This window comes from Phyllopteryx taeniolatus, chromosome 4, assembly GCF_024500385.1.
Source record: "Phyllopteryx taeniolatus isolate TA_2022b chromosome 4, UOR_Ptae_1.2, whole genome shotgun sequence".
NCBI classification, from domain to species: domain Eukaryota; kingdom Metazoa; phylum Chordata; class Actinopteri; order Syngnathiformes; family Syngnathidae; genus Phyllopteryx; species Phyllopteryx taeniolatus.
The window spans coordinates 947,301-970,977 of NC_084505.1; the positions used below are offsets into that span (position 1 = coordinate 947,301).

General features: G+C 43.9%; 1 protein-coding gene across 11 annotated transcripts in view; it reads right to left on the bottom strand.

Annotated features, from left to right (window-relative positions):
• LOC133477372 (MAGUK p55 subfamily member 2-like) overlaps positions 1–23,677 on the bottom strand; it is a 155,789-nt gene that overhangs the window by 88,345 nt on the left and 43,767 nt on the right. For all 11 annotated transcript variants that reach the window (XR_009788320.1, XM_061772005.1, XM_061772013.1 and 8 more), the window contains one exon: positions 21,573–21,692. Coding sequence is in view for 10 of the 11 variants with exons in the window: in XM_061772005.1 (XP_061627989.1) it covers positions 21,573–21,692 (120 nt within the window). In the remaining variant the exon portion in view is untranslated. The remainder of the gene's footprint in view (positions 1–21,572; positions 21,693–23,677) is intronic.

Below are 23,677 nucleotides of genomic sequence, written 5' to 3' on the forward strand. Positions count from 1 at the left end.
TGAACTCAGCTTTTTAAAAAAAAATGATTAACCACAGTTAATTCATGCTCTAAAGTTTCAGTGTGGGTGAAGTAATTTAATTAAAAATAAAGTAATATAATTACAGTAAGTTAGCATCCATTATTTCTGTCATGTAATGTTGATTTGACCTGACTGATCAGAATACACGATCTGACTAGAGCAGTGATTTCCAACCTTTATGGAGCCCAGGAACATATTTTACAATTGAAAAATCTCACGGCACACCAACAAACAAAAATGTCACAAAAAGTGGATACATTAATTACTGTATTTACTTCCTGCCATCTAATAGAAGACCATTCATTTGTTCTGTCTGTCACTGTGCCTCACTGGCATAAATAGATGAACAAAGATACATTATTTATTGTAAATATAATTTTTTGAGCAATTAAGTACACAAGTATATACAGTAAATGAACAGATCATTTAAATAGACACATTCCTCCATCTTGTGATCGGATCGGTGATCGGTTATGGTTTTTTTAAACTCGCTGGAAACATGGTAATTTTGGAGGTGGTTTCACCATCACCCCCAAAAATCGAGATTGGGTTACAAGACCCATAAACAGAACAGCTCAACACAAGAGCTACTGACCTCAGAGAGAAGATCAGGTACTGGGGGATCTCAGTTACCTCCTGCTTGCCAAGGCTAAACAAAGAGGTACCATCAGAATCCCTACTGGACGATGTCAACACAGCACTGGTAAGCATCTGTACCAAGAACCTCAACGAGACCAGTCAACTGATATATGCAACAGTATCAGTTATCCTAGAGAGGCTAGGTTACAAGAAAAACAACCGGAAGAAACAAGGGTAACCTCTGTGGAAGAGAAGGCTAGAGGCAAAAATAAGGGTGACCCGGAGAGAAGTTAGCCTTCTAAAAGAGCAAGGCAAAGGTGTGAAACTTAAGAAAGAAATGCCCAGAAAATACAACAAAATGTCCACAGCTGATGCACTTGAGACTGCCAAGCAAAGACTTACAGCCTTAGCCGACTGAAAAGGTACATGAGAGAGGTAGAGGCCAGGGGAACAAACATTATGTTCTCCGACAACCCAGCTAAGATCTACTCTCAGTGGCAAGGTAGCAAGACTGAAAGAGACCCACCCAAGGCTGTGACAGAGCAATACTGGGAGAGTAACTGGGAGAAGGATGTGTCACACAATACCAATAACCAATGGCTGGCAGACTTAAAAGCAGAGCACAGCAAACTCCCAGAACAAGAATCAGTAGTCATAAAAGCTAATACTGCATAATATCAACAGAATCCTAAGAACCTTTATCAAGAACTCAATGAGTCTATAGAAGACAACTCTGGAGGTAAACTCAAAGCCAGTTACTAAGCAAACATCAAATGTGGCATATTCCACACACAGACACATACATATATATGTGTATATATATATATATATATATATATATGTGTGTGTGTGTGTATATATATATGTGTGTGTGTGTATATATATATATATATATATATATATATATATATATATATATATATATATATATGTGTGTGTGTGTATATATATATATATATATATATATATATATATATATATGTGTATATATATATATATATATATATATATATATGTGTATATATATATATATATATATATATGTGTATATATATACACATATATATATATACATACATCCATCCATCCATTTTCTGAGCCGCTTCTCCTCACTAGGGTCGCGGGCGTGCTGGAGCCTATCCCAGCTGTCATCGGGCAGGAGGCGGGGTATACCCTGAACTGGTTGCCAGCCAATCGCAGGGCACATCGAAACAAACAACCATTCGCACTCACAGTCATGCCTACGGGCAATTTAGAGTCTCGAATTAATGCATGTTTTTGGGATGTGGGAGGAAACCGGAGTGCCCGGAGAAAACCCACGCAGGCACGGGGAGAACATGCAAACTCCACACAGGCGGGGACGGGGATTGAACCCCGCACCTCAGAACTGTGAGGCTGACGCTCTAACCAGTCGGCCACCGTGCCGCTATACATACATATATATACATACATATATATACATACATATATATATATCCCAAAACCCCTATGAAGAATACATTAAATGGACAAGGTTTCCCTTGCCCGGAAGCGGGTCAACAGGGCCCCCCTCTGGAGCCAGGCCTGGAGGTAGGGCTCGAAGGCGAGCACCTGGTGGCCGGGACTGCACCCATGGGGCCCGGGCGGCCACAGCCCGAAAGGGTAAAGTGGGTCCCCCTTCCCATGAGCTCACCACCTGAGGGAGGGGCAATAGGGGTCGGGTGCAGTGTGAGCTGGGCGGTGGCCGAAGGGGTTGGACTCTCTTCCACTCTGGAGTTGGCCACGGTGAGAGGCGGCGAGCAGGTGTGGGTATATTTATTGCCCCCTGGATCGGCGCCTGTACATTGGGGTTCACTGGGGTAGCCTCCCTCCGCGTTTGGGTGGGGGGATGAGTCCTGACTGTTGTTTGTGCCTATGCACCAAACAGCAGTTCAGAATACCCACCCTTTTTTGGAGACCTTAGAGGGGGTGGTGGAGAGTGCTCCCCCTGGGGACTCCATCATTCTGCTGGGGGACTTCAATGCTCACATGGGCAATTACAGTGAGACCTGGAAGTGCGTGATTGGGAGGAACAGCCCCCCCTGAACAGAAGCCGAGTGGTGTTCTGTTATTAGACTTCTGTGCTCACCATGGATTGTCCATAACGAACACCATGTTCAAGCATAAGGGTGTCCACACTTGCACTTGGTACCAGGACACCCTGGGTCGCAGTTCGATGATCGATTTTGTGGTCGTGTCATCGGACTTGCGGCCACATGTGTCTTGGACACTCGGGTAAAGAGGGGGGCGGAGCTGTCAACTGATCACTACCAGGTGGTGAGTTGGCTCTGATGGTGGGGGAAGATGCCGGTCCAAAGTGGCAGGCCCAAACGTATTGTGAGGGTCTGCTGGGAACGTCTGGCAGAATCCCCTGTCAGATGGAGTTTCAACTCCCATCTCCGGCAGAATTTCACCCACGTCTCTGGGAAGGCGGGGGACATTGAGTCCGAGTGGACCATGTCCTGCGCCTCTATTGCCGAGGCGGCTGACGGGAGCTGTGGTCGTAAGGTAGTCGGTGCCTGTCGTGGCGGCAATCCTCTAATCCATTGGTGGACACCAGTGGTGAGGGATGCCATCAAGCTGAAGAAGGAGTCCTATCGGCCCTTTTTAACCTGTAGGACTCTTGAGGCAGCTGATGGGTACCGGCTGGCCAAGCGGAATGTGGCTTTGGTGGTTGCTGAGGCAAAAACTCGGCGTGGGAGGAATTCAGTGAGGCCATGGAGAACAATCTCTGGACGGCTTTGAGGAAATTCTGGTCCACCACCCGGCGTCTCAGGAGAGGGAAGCAGTGCACCATCAACACTGTGTGGGGATGGGGCACTGCTGACCTCGACTCGGGACGTTGTGAGTCGGTGGGGAGAATACTTCGAAGACCTCAATTCCATCGACATGCCTTCCCATGAGGAAGCAGAGTCTAGGGTCTCTGAGGTGGGCTCTCCAATCTCTGGGGTTGAGGTCACCGAGATGGTTAAAAAGCTCCTCGGTGGCAAGGCCCCGGGGTGGATGAGATTCGCCTGGAGGCCCTAAAGACTCTGGATGTTGCAGGGCTGTCCTGGTTGACACGCCTGTGCAACATCGTGTGGACATCGGGGACAGTGCTTCTGGACTGACAGACTGGGGTGGTGGTCCCTCTTTTTAAGAAGGGGGACCGGAGGGTGTGTTCCAACTACAGGGGGATCACACTCCTAAGCCTCCCTGGTAAGGTCTATTCAGGGGTGCTGGAGAGAAGGGTCCGTCGGGAAGTTGAATCTCAGATTCAGGAGGAGCAGTGTGGTTTTCGTCCTGGCCGTGAAACAGTGGGACAGCTCCCGGGCTCTCCCTTAGAGATCGGGTGAGAATCTTGGACATCCGGGAGGGGCTCAGAGTAGAGCCGCTGCTCCTCCGCATTGAGAGGAGCCAGATGAGTTGGCTCGGGCATCTGGACGCCTCCCTGTTGAGGTGTTCCATGCCTCCGGGAGGAGACCCCAGGGACGACTCAGGATATGCTGGAAAGACTACGTCTCTCGGCTTGCCTGGGAACACCTCGGGATCCCCTCGGAAGAGCTAGAGGAAGTGGCTGGGGAGAGGGAAGTCTGGGCTCCTCACTAGGGTCGCGGGCGTGCTGGAGCCTATCCCAGCTATCTTCGGGCAGGAGGCAGGGTATACCCTGAACTAGTTGCCAGCCAATCGCAGGGCAGATTCAAACAAACCATTCGCACTCACATTCACACCTACGGGCAATTTAGAGTCTTCAATTAACCTACCATGCATGTTTTTGGGATGTGGGAGGAAACCGGAGTGCCCAGAGAAAACCCACGCAGGCACGGGAAGAACATGCAAAGTCCACACAGGCGGGGCCGGGGATTGAACCCCGGTCCTCAGAACTGTGAGGCAGATGCACAAACCAGTCGGTGACCGTGTATATATATATATATATATATATATATATATATATATATATATATATATATATACACACACACACCTGAAATAAGTATTTAATACATCGCCATTTTTCTCAACTAAATTTCCAAAGGTGCTATTTACAGCACCCGCCTCACCCGCAAAGCGGGGGATGCCACCCATCCATCACACAGACTCTTCAGTCTTCTGCCATCAGGGAGTAGACTTTGGAGTCTGCGGGCCAGGAATAGCCTCAAAGATAGTTTTATTCATCAGGCTGTCAGGAATCTGAACTTTCCGCCCGCTCTGCCCCCTCTACCTCTTCTGTCCTCTGCCCATCTGAACTCTGTCCACCCACAAACATCCGCGCACACACGCACGCACACACACACACACACACACACACACACACACACACACACACACAGACTCAGGGTCGCACTAGCCACTATCACCACCGGGGTTTTGTCATCTAATTTATGTCTTATTTGCCTTGGTTCTCTGACTTTGACTATGTTGCACACGTCACCTGATCTTTGATATTTGCACATTCAATTAATACTTTTTATACTGTATATACCATAGTTTTACTTAGCTTTTTATATTGATGTTATTACTTGTAGTCTTTTGTAGTGCCGGGGGCCCTTGAGTACCGTAATTTCAATCCTCTGTATGTGTTACACATATAGAAGAATTGACAATAAAAGCACCTTGAAACTTGAACATGAAAATGTCACCAGATGTTGGGAACAACCCAAGTAATCCATACATACAAAGAAAGCAGAACAAATAATCTCAGAAATTAAATTGTGTGTAATAATGTGAAATGACACAGGGAAAAAGTATTGAACACGCCAACTGGTATTTATTTATTACTTTGTAGAAAAGCCTTTGTTTGCAATGACAGCTTCAAGACGCCCCCTGTATGGAGAAACTCTTCGATTGGATTGAAGTCAGGTGATTGGCTGGGCCATTCTAGCAGCTTTAATTTTTCTTCTTTGAAACCAACTGAGAGTATGTTTTGGATCATTATCCTGCTGAAATGTCCACCCTCGTTTCATTTTCCTCATCCTCGTAGATGCAGCAGATTTTTGTCAAGAATGACTCGGTGCATTTGCCCATTCGTCCGTCCTTCAATAATGTGAAGTTTACCCGTACCCTAACCCTAACCAGCTGAAAAGAAGCCCCACACCATCATGTTCCCACCTCTGAACTTCACTGTTATTATGGTGTTTTTAGGGTGATGTGAAGTGCCATTTCTCCTCCAAACGTGGTGTGCATTATGTTATCCAAACAGTTACATTTTGCTCTCATCTGACCAGACTATATTCTTCCAGTATTTAACTAGCTTGTCCAAATGTTCAGCAAACTTTAAACAAGCTTTGACATGCTTTTTATTTCAGCAATGGGGTCTTGCGTGGTGAACGTGAATACAGGCAATGGCTGCGGAATACATTACTCCTAGCTGTTTTCCTTGTGACAACAGTACCTGCTAATTCCAGGTCTTTTTGAAGCTCTGCACAGGTGGTCTTTGGCTCTTCGACAACTCTTCTGATTATTCTTTGCATTCCTCTGTCAGAAATCATGCGAGGAGTACTTAATTGATGTAAATTTACGGTGGTATAATTGACTTTCCACTTACGTATTATAGCCCCAACCGTGCTCACTGGAACGTTCAGAAGCTTAGAAGTGTGCCTGTAACCAATGCCATCGTTATGTTTTTAAACAATTAGTTTGCAATGGGCTTGAGACAGCTCTCTGCTCTTACCCATCATGAGATGTGTCTTGACACACACCTTGGCAATGAAACCTTTTTGTAGGCCATCAATTAGGACTGAACGAGCTGATATTCATTTGCACTGACAAAGGCCTGGATTGCTGTTTGATTATTGATAGATTATAGGTGTTGTCTTGGCTTTCGATGCCATTTTGTAACTCCCTTTGTGTTCAATAGTTTTGTAACTCCCTTTGTGTTCAATAGTTTTTTCCTATGTCATTTCACATTTTTACACACAACTTAATTTCTGACCTTATTTGTTCTACTTTCTTGTTATGTATGGATTTCTTGGGTTGTTCCCAACATGTGGTGGAAGTTTCAGGTCAATAGCACCTTTGGAAGTATATTTCATGAGTAAAATGGTGACGCGTTAAATACTCATTTCAGCCGCTGTGTGTGTTTGTGTATATATATGTATATATATATATATATATATTTATATATATATACATATATATTTATATATACATATATATATATATATATACATATATAAATATATATATATATATATATACACATATACATATATATATATATACATATATATATACATATACATATATATATATATACACATATATATATACATATATATATACATATATATATATACATATATATATATATATATACATATATACAATGGTAAAATGGTGACGCGTTAAAATGGTGACGCGTTAAATACTCATTTCAGCCGCTGTGTGTGTTTGTGTATATATATATATATATATACATATATATATATATATATATATATACATATATATATATATATATATATATATATATACATATATACGCATACATATATACAGATATACACACACACATACACATATATATATATATATATATATACCTGGTGTATCACCAGTGAACCCCGCACCCACCACGAGGTGGGGAGATGCACTGAATGGAACGCGGAGGGCAAAAGCACTCTGCCGCGCCCCGAAACCAGGCTTTAGTGTGTGTGGGGTAGCTTTGACAGATCCATTCGGGAGGAAGTGCAACGCAAGTTTGCTCAGAGCGCCTGGCGGCCAGCCCCACCCAAGGGCTCCGGCCGCCCTGCAGTCAAAGCCCTTCTTTGGCTTTTGCTGTTTTTCCCTCCTCCTTTTTCCGTCAAATGCACCTGTTCCTCGACCCGGACCGGCCAAGCATCCGGGTGATCGACCACCCTGCCTAAATTGTGTTCCACGCAACGTAAATCCAATGTGCGGTCTAGTAAAGTACAGATTGGTGCATATTTGGGTTTAAATTAACCGTAACAGGAACTCCCAGCTCTATGCATTGCTCACCCTGAATCCTCACGTCAGCTTACACCCGAAGTCCAGCCTCCTTTACCAATGTTTGTCTGTCCATTGTTCTGTAGCTATACCCCTCTGTATTGTTTCCTGTAGATTCCCGTTAGATTTCATTACATTTTCGATAAAAATCCATTACCAGTATCGTTTGTGTTTGGATATGATGACCTCTGTAATATATATACACAGTGGGTACGGTAAGTTTTCAGACCCCCTTAAATTTGTCACTCTTTGCTATATTGCAGCCATTTGATAAAATAATTTAAGTTAATTTTGTTCCTCATTAATGTACACACAGCACCCCATATTGACAGAAAAAAACATCCATCCATCCAGCCATCCATTTTCTGAGCCGCTTCTCCTCACTAGGGTCGCATGCATGCTGGAGCCTATCCCAGCTGTCATCGGGCAGGAGGCGGGGTACACCCTGAACTGGTTGCCAGCCAATCGCAGGGCACATAGAAACAAACAACCATTCGCACTCACAGTCATGCCTACGGGCAATTTAGAGTCTCCAATTAATGCATGTTTTTGGGATGTGGGAGGAAACCGGCGTGCCCGGAGAAAACCCACGCAGGCACGGGGAGAACATGCAAACTCCACACAGGCGGGGCCGGGGATTGAACCCGGGTCCTCAGAACTGTGAGGCTGACGCTCTAACCAGTCGGCCACCGTGCCGCCCAGAAAAAAAAACAGAATTGTTGAAATGTTTGCTGATTTATGAAAAAAAGAACAGCACGGTGAACGACTGGTTAGAGCGTCTGCCTCACAGTTCTGAGGGGTTCAATCCCCGGCCCCGCCTGTGTGGAGTTTGGATGTTCTCCCCGTGCCTGTGTGGGTTTTCTCCGGGCACTCCGGTTTCCTCCCACATCCCAAAAACATGTATGTTAGGTTAATTGACAACTCTAAATTGCCCGTAGGTGTGTATGCGAGTGCGAATGGTTGTTTGTTTGTATACGCCCTGCGATTGGCTGGCAACCAGTTCAGGGTGTACCCCGCCTCCTGCCCGATGATAGCTGGGATAGGCTCCAGCACGCCCGCGACCCTAGTAAGGAGAAGCGGCTCAGAAAATGGATGGATGGATGAAAAACTGAAATATCACACAGCCATAAGAGCCTTTGCTGTGACACTCATATATTTAACTCGGGTGCTGTCCATTTCTTCTGATCATCCTTAAAATGGTTCAACACCTTCATTGGAGTCTAGCTGTGTTTGATTATACTGATTGGACTTGATTAGGAAAGCCACACCCCTGTATAGAAAAGACCTTACAGATCACAGTAAATGTAAGAGCAAATGAGAATCATGAGGTTAAAGGAGCTGCCTGAAGAGCTCAGAGAAAGAACTGTGGCAAGACATAGATCTGGCCAAGCTTACAAAAAAAAATTCTGCTGCACTTAAGGTTCCTAAGAGCACAGTGGCCTCCATAATCCTTAGATGGAAGACGTATGGAACGACGATAACCCTTCCTAGAGCTGGCCGTCCGCCCAAACTGAGCAATCAGGGACGAAGAGCCTTGGTGAGAGAGGTAAAGAAGAACCCAAAGATCACTGTGGCTGAGCTCCAGAGATGCAGTCGGGAGATGGGAGAAAGTTCTAGAAAGTCAACCATCACTGCAGCCCTCCATCAGTCGGGGCTTTATAGTAGAGTGGCCCAACGGAAGCCTCTCCTCAGTGCAAGAAACATGAAAGCCCGCATGGAGTTTGCACAAAAAACATCTGAAGGACTCAAAGATGGTGAGAAATAAGATTCTCTGATCTGATGAGACCAAGATTGAAATTGTTGGCCTTAATTCTAAGTGGCATGTGTGGAGAAAACCAGGCACTGCTCATCACCTGTCCAATACAGTCCCAACAGTGAAGCATGGTGGTGGCAGCATCATGCTGTGTGGGTGTATTTCAGCTGACAGGACGACTGGTTGCAAGAGAAGGAAAGATGAATGCGTCCAAGTACAGGGATGTCCTGGACGAAAACCTTCTCCAGGGTGCTCAGGACCTCAGACTGGGCCGAAGGTTCGCCTTCAAACAAGACAATGACTCTAAGCACACAGCTAAAATCCTGAAGGAGTGGCATCAGAACAACTCCGTGACTGTTCTTGAATGGCCCAGCCAGAGCCCTGACTTAAACCCAATTGAGCATCTCTGGAAAGACCTGAAAATGGCTGCCCACCAACGTTCACCATCCAACCTGACAGAACTGGAAAGGATCTGCAAGGAGGAATGGCAGAGGGTCCCTAAATACATCCATCCATCCATCCATTTTCTGAGCCGCTTCTCCTCACTAGGGTCGCGGGCGTGCTGGAGCCTATCCCAGCTGTCATCGGGCAGGAGGCGGGGTACACCCTGAACTGGTTGCCAGCCAATCGCAGGGCACATAGAAACAAACAACCATTCGCACTCACAGTCATGCCTACGGGCAATTTAGAGTCTCCAATTAATGCATGTTTTTGGGATGTGGGAGGAAACCGGAGTGCCCAGAGAAAACCCATGCAGGCACGGGAAGAACATGCAAACTCCACACAGGCGGGGCCGGGGATTGAACCCGGGTCCTCAAAACTGTGAGGCTGATGCTCTAACCAGTCGTTCACCGTGCTGCCCCGTCCCTAAATCCAGGTGTGAAAAAAAAGACTCATGGCTGTATTAGCTCAAAAGTGGCTTCTACTAAATATTGAGCAAAGGGTCTCAAAACATAAGACTGTGTGATATTTAAGTTGTTCTTTTTTAAATAAATGTGCAAAATTTCAACAATTCTGTTTTTTTCTGTCAATATGGGGTGCTGTGTGTACATTAATGTGGACAAAAATGAACTTAAGTGATTTTAGCAAATGGCTGCAATATAGAAAAGAGTGAAACATTTAAGGGTGTCTGAATACTTTCCGTACCCACTGTATGTGTGTATATGTATACATATACACATATAAATACATATATATATATATATATAAAATTTTTCGGCGCAGCCGAGGCGTAGAGAGGGTCCGGTTTGGTGGCCTCAGTATTGCATCTCTTCTTTTTGCGGATTATGTGTTTCTGTTGGCTTCATCAAGCCGTGATCTCCAATTCTCACTGGAGCGGTTCGCAGTCGAGTGTGAAGTGGTTGGGATGAAACCCAGAACCTCCAAATCCGAGACGATGGTCCTCAGTCGGAAAAGGATGGCGTGCCCTCTCCAGGTCGGGGATGAGATCCTGCCCCAAGTGGAGGAGTTCCAGTATCTTGGGATCTTGTTCACGAGTGACGGGAGAATGGAACGGGAGATAGACAGGTGGATCGGTCCAGCGTCTGCAGTGATGCGGACGTTGTATCGCTCTGTTGTGGTGATGAAGGAGTTAAGCTGAAATAAATTTACCGGTCGAGCTACGTTTCTACCCTTCACCTACGGTCACAAGCTGTGGGTCAAGACCGCGGATACAAGCGGCCGAAAATGAGTTTCCTCCGCAGGGTGCTTTCCCTTTGAGAAAGGGAGAAGCTCAAAAGGGAGACAGGGTGAGAAGCTCAGTCATCCGGGAGGGGCTCAGAGTAGAGTTGCTGCTCCTCCGCATTGGAGGAGCCAGATGAGGTGGCCCGGGCATCTGATTAGGATGCCTCCTGGAAGCCTCCCTGGTGAGGCGTTCCGGGCATGTCCCACCAGAATGACCCAGGACACGTTGAAGAGACTATGTCTCCCGGCTGGCCTGGGAACGCCTCGGGGTCTCCCCTGAATATATTGGTTTGGATAAAAGCGTAATTAATTTGGAAAAGGGGTCTGAGAGTAAATGCCTGGGTTTCCATCCATTTTCTGAGCCGCTTCTCCTCACTAGGGTCGCGGGCTTGCTGGAGCCTATCCCAGCTGTCATCGGGCAGGAGGCGGGGTACACCCTGAACTGGTTGCCAGCCAATCACAGGGCACATAGAAACAAACAACCATTCACACTCACAGTCACAGTCATGCCTATGGGCAATTTAGAGTCTCCAATTAATGCATGTTTTTGGGATGTGGGAGGAAACCGGAGTGCCCGGAGAAAACCCACGCAGGCACGGGGAGAACATGCAAACTCCACACAGGCGGGACCGGGGATTGAACCCGGGTCCTCAGAACTGTGAGGCTGACGCTCTAACCAGTCGTCCACCATGCCCCTGCCTGGGTTTCCCTCAGAGGTAATTCAAGCGTACGTTAGAATGTGGCTGTGGCGTGCGACATGCTCTGAGACCACGAGAGACTGCGAGATTTCCCAGACAAAATTTTGGTGGCTACTCTGCAAAAATCTGATTCGCCACCCCAAGACTCAATTTCCTGCTCATCCATTTTTGTTTTTTCTCTTATTACGGGGCTGATTATTATTGATGACTTTTTTCCAATCCCTGCTGATGCCAAGACACCATCGTGGAGCCACTCGAAGATTTCATCGACGGATCTTTCAATCGCTTCGTCATGCAAGCTAGCGGAGCCCACTATGACAACCGCAGCAATCCGCTGAAAAGACGAAAGGTTAACTCATCTCTAGCAGTGAAGAGTTACAACTTTTCTCTCCCGACGCCCAAATTCAAGTCCTCTCCTCAACTGACACTTCTCGATCTATTACACCAGGCGATTAAGGGGCTCAAAACCAGCTTGTAGTTCACGCTCAAACAAGTCAGAGAGCTAAAAGAAGAAAATGCCGAACTTCAGTCAGCCATGAAAATTATGACAACAGAGGTAGAAGTTCTCAAGAAAGAAAGAAGGGGGGGGGGGGAAAAATCAAAGAAGCAATGCTGGACTTACAGTCAAGAAACATGTGGGATAACCTCATCTTTTCTGGCATTTTCGAAAGTACACCTGGTAATCCAGAGCCTCAAGTAAAAAACTTTATGTTGACAGCGCTGAAAATCCCTAAGGATACACTCGCTAACATCACCTTCCACCAAGTACACAGGCTAGGAGGACCGCGAGCAGGGAGTCATCCCCATCCAATCATCGCCAAATTAGAACATTTCCAGGAGAAAGTGTTTGTAAAGTCAAAAGGATGGGAGTATTCAATGAATCCGACAGACCTACTTCGGAACCAACTTTATGATGCCAAACAACTAGATTACATATAAAAAAGAACGGAGTTCCTACTACAACAGCTAAGATACACTGATTTCGAGCACAATAATAGATCAGGAAAATGTCTCGCAAACCAACTTCAACGTAACAAAGAAAAAACACAAATTACATCTGTCCAAGATTCAAATGGCAAATTTACTCAATCACCACAGGATATTAATGCTATACTGTATTTTACAACTACTACAGTAGCTTATATTCATCCCATATTAAGCAGAATAAAAACTACATTGACACTTTTTTCAATAACCTAAACATCCCTCAATTAACTTCAGAAATAAAGAGTTTTTAGCCGCCCCATTAACCCTTGCAGAGTTACATAAGGCCTTAAACGATATCCCAACAGGTAGAGCTTCAGGCAATGATGGGTCTTCCTCGGAGTTCTATAAACATTTCTGGTGGATATTGGAACCACTATTTTTCAGAATGGTGATAGAGATAAAGGATAAAGGCCTATTTAGAAGCCATATGAATACAGCCACAATAAAAACTAACACTGAAACTCGGAAATACCCCACTCATCCAGCTAATTGTCGACAGCTGTCACTAATTAATACGGACATCAAAATCATATCTAAGGCTTTAGCCAACAGACTAGAAAAAAATTCTCCCGTCGTTAATACATTCTCACGAAACAGGTTTCATTAAAGGACAGCGCAACCAACGTCAGGGGACTGATAAACCTAATAAGTATGTCTCAGCGTAATAATCTAAAAACTATTGTCTTGTCACTCGATGCCAAAAAAGCTTTTGACAAAGTTAACTGGTCTTTTCTTTTTGATGTACTTCAGAAATTTGACTTTGGTGACTCATATTCATTGGATCGCAGTGTTATACAACTCACCCAAAGCAACTGTTACCACAAATGGGGTCACATCACAAAGTTTCACTTACAAAGAGGAAGTAGACAAGAATATCCTCTCTCGCCCCTGCTATTCGCACTATTTATCGAACCACTGGCAATAGCAAAACAGCAGAACACTAATATTAAAAGGTATCCATACTCCTATGTCAGAACACAGAATCAATCTTTACGCAGATGATATCCTTATTTAGTTACAAGAAGGCAAGGGAAGGCATCACTTCAAACAGTTTTTAACCTCATTAAGACATTTTCGCAATTATCAGAATATGCTTTCAATTGGCCAAATCATTCATACTCCCTATAACGACTAACTCATGGAATCCTGCAGACCAAAATCAAAACTTTCCTATTCCAACTGTGAATATCAAATATCTAGGCATTAATATCTTAGCAAAACTTACAGAGTTAAATAATTTAAATCACATACCTCTACTGGAACAAATTTGTAATGACTTAAAACGTTGGAACAGCCTACCTAGCTCACTTTTAGGGCGCATAGTTACAGTAAAAATGAAAACGTTACCACAAATCAACTATTTATTTTCAATGATCCCATTCAAACCCACATTAAAATGGTTCCAAATGCTAGACTCTGCCATTTTAAAATCAGAAAAATAGAGTCAGCCTAGCTACCCTTCAGAAAGATAAAACAGAAGGGGGACTTGACGCACCCAACTTCAAACACAATAACTTAGCTAGCCAAATACAGTACGTCATTAAATGGTTACACCCAAATGTTCTTTACTGCAGCACATGGGAACAAAGTGGAATTGACCGCCTACATCACTTATTCAAAAATAATGTATTCATGTCACGTGAATGTTTATTCCAAGAATTTCAGATTAAAAGTGATAACTTTCGTCAAAACTATAAAGTTAGAACAACAATCCTAAAAATATTCTCAACACACAGGAATACTTTAGAACTACCTGTTTTTCTTCAGAAAATAGTAGAACTTCTTCCACATTACAAAAAAACTCCTTTCAAAAGTATACAAATTAATCTCAAATACTAATTTAATGGCCAGCCCAATCCCCACATGCTGCCCGATCTCATCTGATCTCGGAAGCTAAGCAGGGTCGGTCCTGGTTAGTACTTGGATGGGAAACCGCCTAGGAATACCAGATGCTGGGGTTGGGCAGTAGGCCAATCACCTGCTCCCGTAAAAAACTACAGATTACAGAAACCACAATTGCGGCCTAATGTGCCTCATGGCATTGAGAGCTCTAACTAAGTAACTAATTTAATTCACTTACCAGTCGCAAAATGGGAAAAAGATTTCATTGATTTCTGGGCACAAATCTGTAGAAACACATTCTCGATGGCAAAAAACAGTAATTTACAGTTTATCCAGTTCAAAGTATTCTTTACGAAATGTAGTATGCATAAATTGGACTATTCAAAATCAAACATATGCACTTGTAGCGGACATGCACGCCGCAACTTTGAGGCGTCACAGAGACTCGCGACCACCTGAGAACTCCCACTCCTCCACGTTGCCCTGCCGTGATACGGCGACTCGGACAATGCCTGGTGTACGTCAAGTGGACCTTAACCTAATTCCTGTCTTCAAAAGACTCCTTCCCCGACCAAACGACTGGAGGGACACTCCCTTTGAGCAGACTATGTGGTTAATATTCACCCATGCGCGTGAGGCGCCACTCACTGGCGTTGAGAGGGAATTGCACGCAGAACTTGTGGACGTGTCTTTGTTAACAGAAGATAAAATGTCCGTTTTTATACCTTGCAAACTGTAGAAATATTCCAAATGTATGCCTTGGTGTCTGTGTCCCCATTCTCACTTTGACAGGTCCTCTGCATTATTTTGAAAGCTGTTCATGATTTGAAATCAAATAGTACGAAATGTTGTATTAAACAATAAGCAACCGATCTGCCACGAATAAAGTTTAAACAATGATCCTATGCATGAGTCCAAAGTTGGGAGTGTTTTAGATAAATATTATTTTAAAGTCCATCCATCCATCCATCCATTTTCTGAACCGCTTCTCCTCACTAGGGTCGCGGGCGTGCTGGAGCCTATCCCAGCTGTCATCGGGCAGGAGGCAGGGTACACCCTGAACTGGTTGCCAACCAATCGCAGGGCACATACAAACAAACAACCATTCGCAGTCACAGTCACATCTACGGGCAATTTAGAGTCTCCAATTAATGCATGTTTTTGGGATGTGGGAGGAAACTTACCGATTTATTGTAAAATTCGATTTGATTGTTAAAATCAATTTTGATGATCTAACATGGGGGAATCTACAGGGTAAGAACACAGATAAACACAAAACAAAAAAAGTACAGATGAACATTGGCAAGGGAAACTGACTTGTGATGTGAGAGTAGCAGAATGAGCGTGTAGGGCATGCATATCACTGGGGATTCCTGTTCTCGTTAATTTAAATCCAAATATGCACTAATCTGTACTTTTAGTAGACCGCAATGTTGGACTTACATGGCTTGAACATGTTTGAGACAAGCAGGTCAAGCTCCCGAGTGTTCGGCCGGCCCGTACTGGATTTGACGGAAAGGAGGAAGAAAAATAGGAGACCCAAAAGGTTCCCAGGCAGGACGTCTCTCGGGTGTGTCTGTTCGCAAGACGTTCGGAGCGGGCGCGTTGTGTCCGCTTCCGTCCCCTCGGGTTGAGCTCAGGCCGCCAAACAGGGTAGCTCGGAGCGCTTGCAGGATGTTCTCTGCAGCCGGGGATGGTCCGATGTGTCCTCCTCACCTCGGGCGTCCTGCCTGGGCCCGTCGTCGACAAGTTGGTCGGGTGAGACAAAAAGCTGACTGACCACAGCTCCGGACCTTTTTAGTTCTCCTCCCTTCCTACCACCTTCATGACACAAAGGTGGTGGGGGGGGGGGGGGGAGGCTGGACCGCCTTTGAGTAGTGGGGCAGCCCTCTTTGTCGGTGGTTGTCCGGCCTAATGGGCCCGATCTGCAGGAGCCATGCCTCTTTATCACTCACTTAGCAGACGCTCCCACCACTCACTTTATATATTTTTCTCACTTATCACATCTGGGCACATATACATATCAAAGGGTTCCTGGGGGACTGGTATGGGGTCGGAGGGTGCGTCCCTGCGGCCCCCACTGGGTAGCCAGTTGACGGGGCGTCTCGGTGTGGGATGTGTCCCGTCCACCAGGCCTGATCCCGCTCCTCGATTGATTGGATGGGGTCCTCAGCCTCCGCGGTGTGGGAACAGCAATTACAGGACACTTCTGTCAGTCTTTCTGCATGTAAACGGTGTCAATTCACTTGTATGTGTCCGCAGGCAGACACTCCTGGGACTCTTTCACTGGGTGTGGGGCCACTCACTTATTGCGACAAATAACTATGGCAATGGACTTGCTTGTGTATCTCCTCACTCATACTCTCGTCCTATAGACTTTTATAATTTACATAGTCAATCCCACCACACTTCAGTTGTACAGCCGGGTTCACGACCGTTGTCCTGCATGCTTCTTCTCCTGTCCTTGTCCTGTTCTAGCTTGTCCTGTCCTTCCCTCACAGGGTGTAGCACTACAGCCCCATGCAACACTCATATTTAGTGTTTCATTGTTGTAAATAATGTAATGACTTACTTTTCTCATCCTGTTTACAATTTGTCCTTTGTCTTTGTTTCTCTCGCCACTCTAGAAACTTTGTTCTGTTCAACTCTGATTCTCAATAAACTTCAATTATAATACTAAGAAACCACAGTGGAAGCTGAAAAACTCCACTGTGACACAATAAAACTGTTCCGGCATAAAAGGGATACAGATCCTCCATTCTGCTTGACCTAACAGCTGAACAGGACAAAAAAAAAAAAAAAGTGGATAACTGAAAAAAAATAAATAAATAAATGATGGTTGTTGTTCAGTCATCAGTCGTATTTAAAAAAACAATATTTCACAAATTCTGCCAGGATATGTAAACTTATGAGCACAACTGTACATATATGCAGTTTTACGTACCCCATATTGGAATGAAAGTGTAGGCTACACTTTTTTCATAACCTCTAGGTGGTGGTGGCATATTAGAATGAAAGTGTACACCTTCTCATAACCTCTAGGTGGCGGCCTACTATTATAAATTGTGAAAGTTTTTTTTAATTTTCCCCTCTACCTATGAATAATGCGCACTTTTAACGTTTGACAATTTTTTGGGGGAAAATGTGCATTATACATGAGAAATTACGGTACTTACACTTAAAAAAAAGCCTCGTTCTTTGAGGGCAGAGGGTTTGGGCGGCGGGGGGATTGTGTTTATTCCAGTTTGTCCAGATTGAACAATGGTCCGATGTTTAGAAAATAACTCCTTTCTTCCAGGTAAGACCTAAACCGTTTAACTCATTTGGTGCCTTACACGTATTAATACGTAGTTTTAAACCCATCTATTGGGTGCCGAGTATTAATACGTAGTTTCTCCACAGGAAGTGGTAGAGGAGACAGCCTACTAATAGCGAAACCGCCAGCAGAGGGCAGCTATGCACCATTTTTAGATTTTGCACACAGTAAGCCTGTTATGCACTGTAGAGCGGCGCGGACAAGCTGGAAGTCGGAGAAGCTGAAACATTTTTACACTCAGAGACAAAAGTATACATAAAGTATTCGCAGAATATGTATTGTGGTAGTTTGCACAATTGTGTGTTTGTGTCAGAAATGTGTTATAACTGTGACCTTGTATGACGAGGATCACGTCGCCATGTCAATAGCCAGGAAACAACACGAAGCGCCATGACTGACATGATATCCGCGGAGTGAGTTCACGTCACTCATAGCGCATTATATAGCTAAATACATGACTATTTTGCAATAAAAGCCATTCTTAAATGTTGTTTTAGCTGGAATATGCAATGAAAACACGTAACTCGACAAAAAGCAAAAACATATACAAGCATCGAAGTTATTGTTGCATAAATGCTGCTTTTCACAAAAAGATAATAATCTCCATAATCTGAGAGACGTGACTAAAAAACGTAAAATTTACATATGTTTCACTGCACATAACTAAAGAACGGAAAAGGGCAGGATCTAGTTTTTTTTTTTTTGTTGCTATAAGAATGTTGCTTTAATTTGGTAGATTTGGTATTAATATAATCATCGAACAAAATATTCTGTAAGCCTTTAAAATTTGCTAAAAATCCTCAAAAACGGCTGGCACCCAGGGGTGTTTCTTTTTTGAAAATGGCTTGCACTAACAGTTAAGGACTGTTCCATTTCGTCCAAGCCTTGTTTCCAACCTGTTTACCAATATATTATTATCTACCGTATCAAAGGCCGCACTGCGATCCTACAAGACCAGAGTTGACACATTTCCCAAGTCAGTATTCAACCTTATATCATGAAGCACTTTGATAAGAGCTGATTCTGTACTGTGAAGAGTTCAGAAACTTAAATTTTAAGAACGTAAATTTTTTAAATTCAAGAAATTGCTGAGTTGATTAAAAATAACTCTCTTGACAATCTTGGCTATGAAAGGGAGGTTTGAGATGGTTCTATAGCTTGCTAACATGAAAGCGTCCAGAGTTCTATTTTTTTTTTTTTTAAGAAGAGGGTTAATGGCAGGTACTTTAAGAGCTTTCGGAAACTCGCCTGACTGAAGTGAGAAATTGATTATTTACTGCAAATCAGCTAGCACAGACTTCGCAATCATTTTGAACAAGATGGTACGAAGTCAAGACAGTTCATTGATGGTTTCAGCTGCTGAACCATTTTCTCTACAGTTTTTTGGTCAACTGCATCAAATTCTGACATAGTAATAGTTTTTCCTGGGTGGTTCAGATGGAGCATCATTTGATAATTTTGCTGATTTGTGCTGATATTTTACCTGATGGATTGTATTTTTTCACTGAAATAAGCAAATTTATTTCATTTATCTGCTGTTCGGAGTTCTGGAGCTATCTAATTTGGGGGGGTGGGGGTAGTGAGCTTGCCAACTACAGCAGAGTGCTAGCCCTGACTAACTCTTGGTTAAAATTATACTGTCTGTAGAGGTCATAGTCAATTTGGAGTTTAGTTTTACTTCACTTACAGTGGGTATGGAAAGTATTCAGACCCCCTTTAATTTTTCACTCTCTTATGTTGAAGATATTTGCTAAAATCATTTAAATTCATTTCCCCCCCATTAATCTACACACAGCACCCCATATTGACAGAAAAAAAACGGAATTGTTGAACTTTTTGCAGATTTATTAAAAAAGAAAAACTTAAATATCACACAGCCATAAGTATTCAGACCCTTTGCTATGACACTCACATTTAACTCGGGTGCTGTCAATTTCTTCTGATCATCCTTGAGATGGTTCTACACCTTCATTGGAGTCCAGATGTGTTTAAATATACTGGCACTGCTCATCAGCTGTCCAATACAGTCCCAATAATGAAGCATGGCATCATGCTGTGGGGGTGTTTTTCAGCTGCAGGGAAAGGACGACTGGTTGCAATCGAAGGAAAGATGAATGGGGCCAAGTACAGGGATATCCTGGATGAAAACCTTCTCCAGAGTGCTCAGGACCTCAGACTGGGCCGAAGGTTCACCTTCCAACAAGACAATGACCCTAAGTAGACAGCTAAAATAACAAAGGAGTGGCTTCAGAACAACTCGGTGACTGTTCTTAAATGGCCCAGCCAGAGCCCTGACTTAAACCCAATTTAGCATCTCTGGAGAGACCTGAAAATGGCTGTCAACCAACGTTCACCATTCAACCTGACAGAACTGGAGGGTTCTGCAAGGAGGAATAGCAGAGGATCCCCAAATCCAGGTCTGAAAAACTTGCATCATTCCCAAAAAGACTCATGGCTGTATTAGCTCAAAAGGGTGCTTCCACTAAATAGTGAGCAAAGGGTCTGAATACTTATAGCTGTGTGATATTTCAGTATTTCTTTTTTTAATAAATCTGCAAAAATTTCAACAATTCCATTTTTTTCTGTCAATATGGGGTGCTCTGTGTACATTAATGAGGAAAGAATGAACTTCAAATATTTTAGCAAATGGCTCCAATATAACAAAGAGTGAAAAATTTAACGGGGTCTGAATACTTTCCGTACCCACTGTACATTCTGATTTCCTCCACTTTCATTTAAAGGTCTTTACCATCATAGTGCTCCTCCACGGTGTTCTAGGTTGCCTCAAGATTGTCTTAATTTTAATAGGAGCGACAGCATTCATGACATTTGAGATTTTCCAGGTGAAATCATCCAAAAGATCAGCATTCACAGTTTGAGTCTCAGCATTCACAGTTTGTGACATGGCTATGGGCTACATAAACTTAGTGGTGGTGCTCTCATTTATAAATCTTTTTCTTAACATAAAAGTCTGAACCTTTGTGAGAATCTATAATTCGTCCACCGGGGTTAACCCCAACGTACAGGCGCCGAGCCGGGGGGGCAATAAGTATACCCACACCTGCTCGACGCCTCTCACCGTGGGCAACTCCAGAGTGGAAGAGAGTCCAACCCCTCTCGAGAGGACTGGTACCAGAGCCCAAGCTGTGTGTGGAGGCGAGTCCGACTATATCTAGTCGGAACTTCTCGACCTCACACACCAACTCGGGCTCCTTCCCTGCCAGAGAGGTGACATTCCACGTCCCTAGAGCCAGCTTCTGTAGCCGGGGATCGGATCGCCAAGGTCCCCGCCTTCGGCCACCGCCCAGCTCACACTGCACCCGACCCCTATGGCCCCTCCCACAGGTGGTGAGCCCATGGGAAGGGGGACCCACGTTACCCTTTCGGGCTGTGCCCGGCTGGGTAACATTCTAACTTTTGTCTAAAATGCTAGACAATAATTTTGAGCTGGGATGGGCTCCAGCACGCCCGCAACCCTAGTGAGGATAAGTGGTGCAGAAAATGGATGGATGGATACACTACTCAGTATACAAGTATATACAATAAATGAACAAGTCATAAATGGACACATTGCTCCATCTTGTGATCGGATCGGTTATCGTTTTTTTAAACTTGCTGATCGGCCCCAAAAATCCTGATCATGGAAAGCGTACCAGTTACATTACTTCTTTTAATGTATTTATCATGACTTTGCACATTTCAGTTCTGCTTAGTTCAGTATTTATTTTACCTGTCTTGGAGTTATTGTTTCATGGTAGCTGGGTAGTATCTTAAGAACCACACTTCCACTGGCTGCTTGCAGCTCCTTCTGCAGCACCCTTGGGTCTCGTCCCATGTCACGGCCATTGACCTTCCATTCATCATTAGACAAAAAAAGTAGAATTAGCTCCAGACATTCAACAACAGAAATAAACATTCTAAAATAATACAAACTTCAATCAAGAAGACACAACAAAAGCTCAGGAAAATGAGCTAAGCAAGGTCCAAAACTTTGAGTAAAGGGTTTATTTGTCTGTAGTTTTGAAGACAACCTAAGAGCAAGAGCAAATTGGCACGGGTGCGCGCGCGCACACACACATCAAAGCCTTGTAAAAATAGGTTTGCCACGGCAGGCGCACGCACAGTCACACAACATTAAAACAGATATGCTGCAGCGCCCACACACACGTACACACGCGCATGCATGCACACAGACACATTCAACATTAAGCATGACAACCAAGTCTTCAATGGCGGGCAAATTAAACAGGTCTTAGCTTTAGAGAAGCATTGTTCTATATGTGACGGGCTGGCGACGGTGCTTTATTGTCCTTCCACTCGCTTGAGTCACATCACAGCCCTCAAATGCCAGCTGAACCAACATGAGCCTTTTATTTTATGGAATATTGTGCACTTGTGGTCTGAAAACTCATTCCTCAAAATGGAGAATTAATTCTCTCATAGGCTACTGCTGTGGAGGTGCCAAATGCTGGGCTAAATTTGAAAGCAGTCAGCTCTAAGTATAGCTCCCTCGTGCGGTCATAGAAAGTATCGTGACCTCATTAAGGCTTCCTCGAGCGATCATAAAACAATAAAACCGGTACTTTAAAGGGTGATAAAACATAAATGTTACATTAGAGGGCTTTAAAATAATGAAAGGAGTACTTCAAATGTGGTAAAGTAATAAAACTGGCACATCAAAGGGGTGTAAAACAATCACAGTTTGACGTCTGAAAAAAATCTGGCACTTCAAAGGGTCACGCGAGGTTATCCTGTATAACATCCCCGGGCAAATGTCTGGGGGGGGTCACACATGAACATGTTGTGACTTGTCTGGGGGGTGTCAGGAAACACGGTTGACATAGAGTCAGTGGGAGGAGTCTATTAGTTTTCAGCAGAAACAATGGCTGATTTGTGAGTTGTATCACGTGATATAATTAATGCATTCTTGTAAAACAATAAAATGTTATAAAGTAAGGTCAGGCACGGTCATCCCCGAACATGTCAGGGCAAGTCAGGACAGGAAATACTGAGGTTGACATAGGGTCAGTAGGAGGAGTCTATCAGCTTTTAGCAAAAAGTATATGTTGTAAAATCTCCTTTGAGGTGTTCAAAATTAGCGTTTTATATTGCACATCTATCAACGAAACAAAATGTTTTGACATAGCATCTTTTCAACATTAAAACTATTCAACGGTATTAGTGAAGGTAGAAAACAGAGATCTTACCATATCAGCATAGAGAAGGAGAGGTTTGGATGGCTAACGTTGCAGCCTGAATTAAAGGTGCAGTGTGTAGTGTTGAAACTGCTAGCAAGATTTCATGGTTGCCTCCCTTCACTACTCCCTCCCTCTGCCTGTCCGAATCCACGCCCCTCGCAAGCGTGCACGCGCAAGTCACCAGCTGGCTTTACTGTGGTCATCTTGTAGAAGCAACTTTGCCATTTTCATCACATCTTGTTCACCGATAAGTAAAAATAAACAGATGTTGAATATAAGTGGCAAACTATCTCATGGCATTATAGTTAGAAAGTTATAAGCATGAACGTTACATTGAATTAATTACCCCTATTTAGCAACCAGTAGCTTTGATAAAAGCTATAAATATCAATACTCCACATTGTAGTACAATGTCGAGTGAATTTATATCCTTTGTTGTTCAGAGTTCCCAAGAGGCGAGCACGGCTATTGGTGACCCTGGCCGACTACAACCTCTGGCCGAGTACATCTCTGGGAGGTACGCTATGCACTGTATAATTGTCACATGATTAGTACATAAGCATTTACACACAAAAATATTTTTAGAAACTGTAAGTCACAGGTGAAAGCAAATTGTGTCAACTACCACGATTCTGGC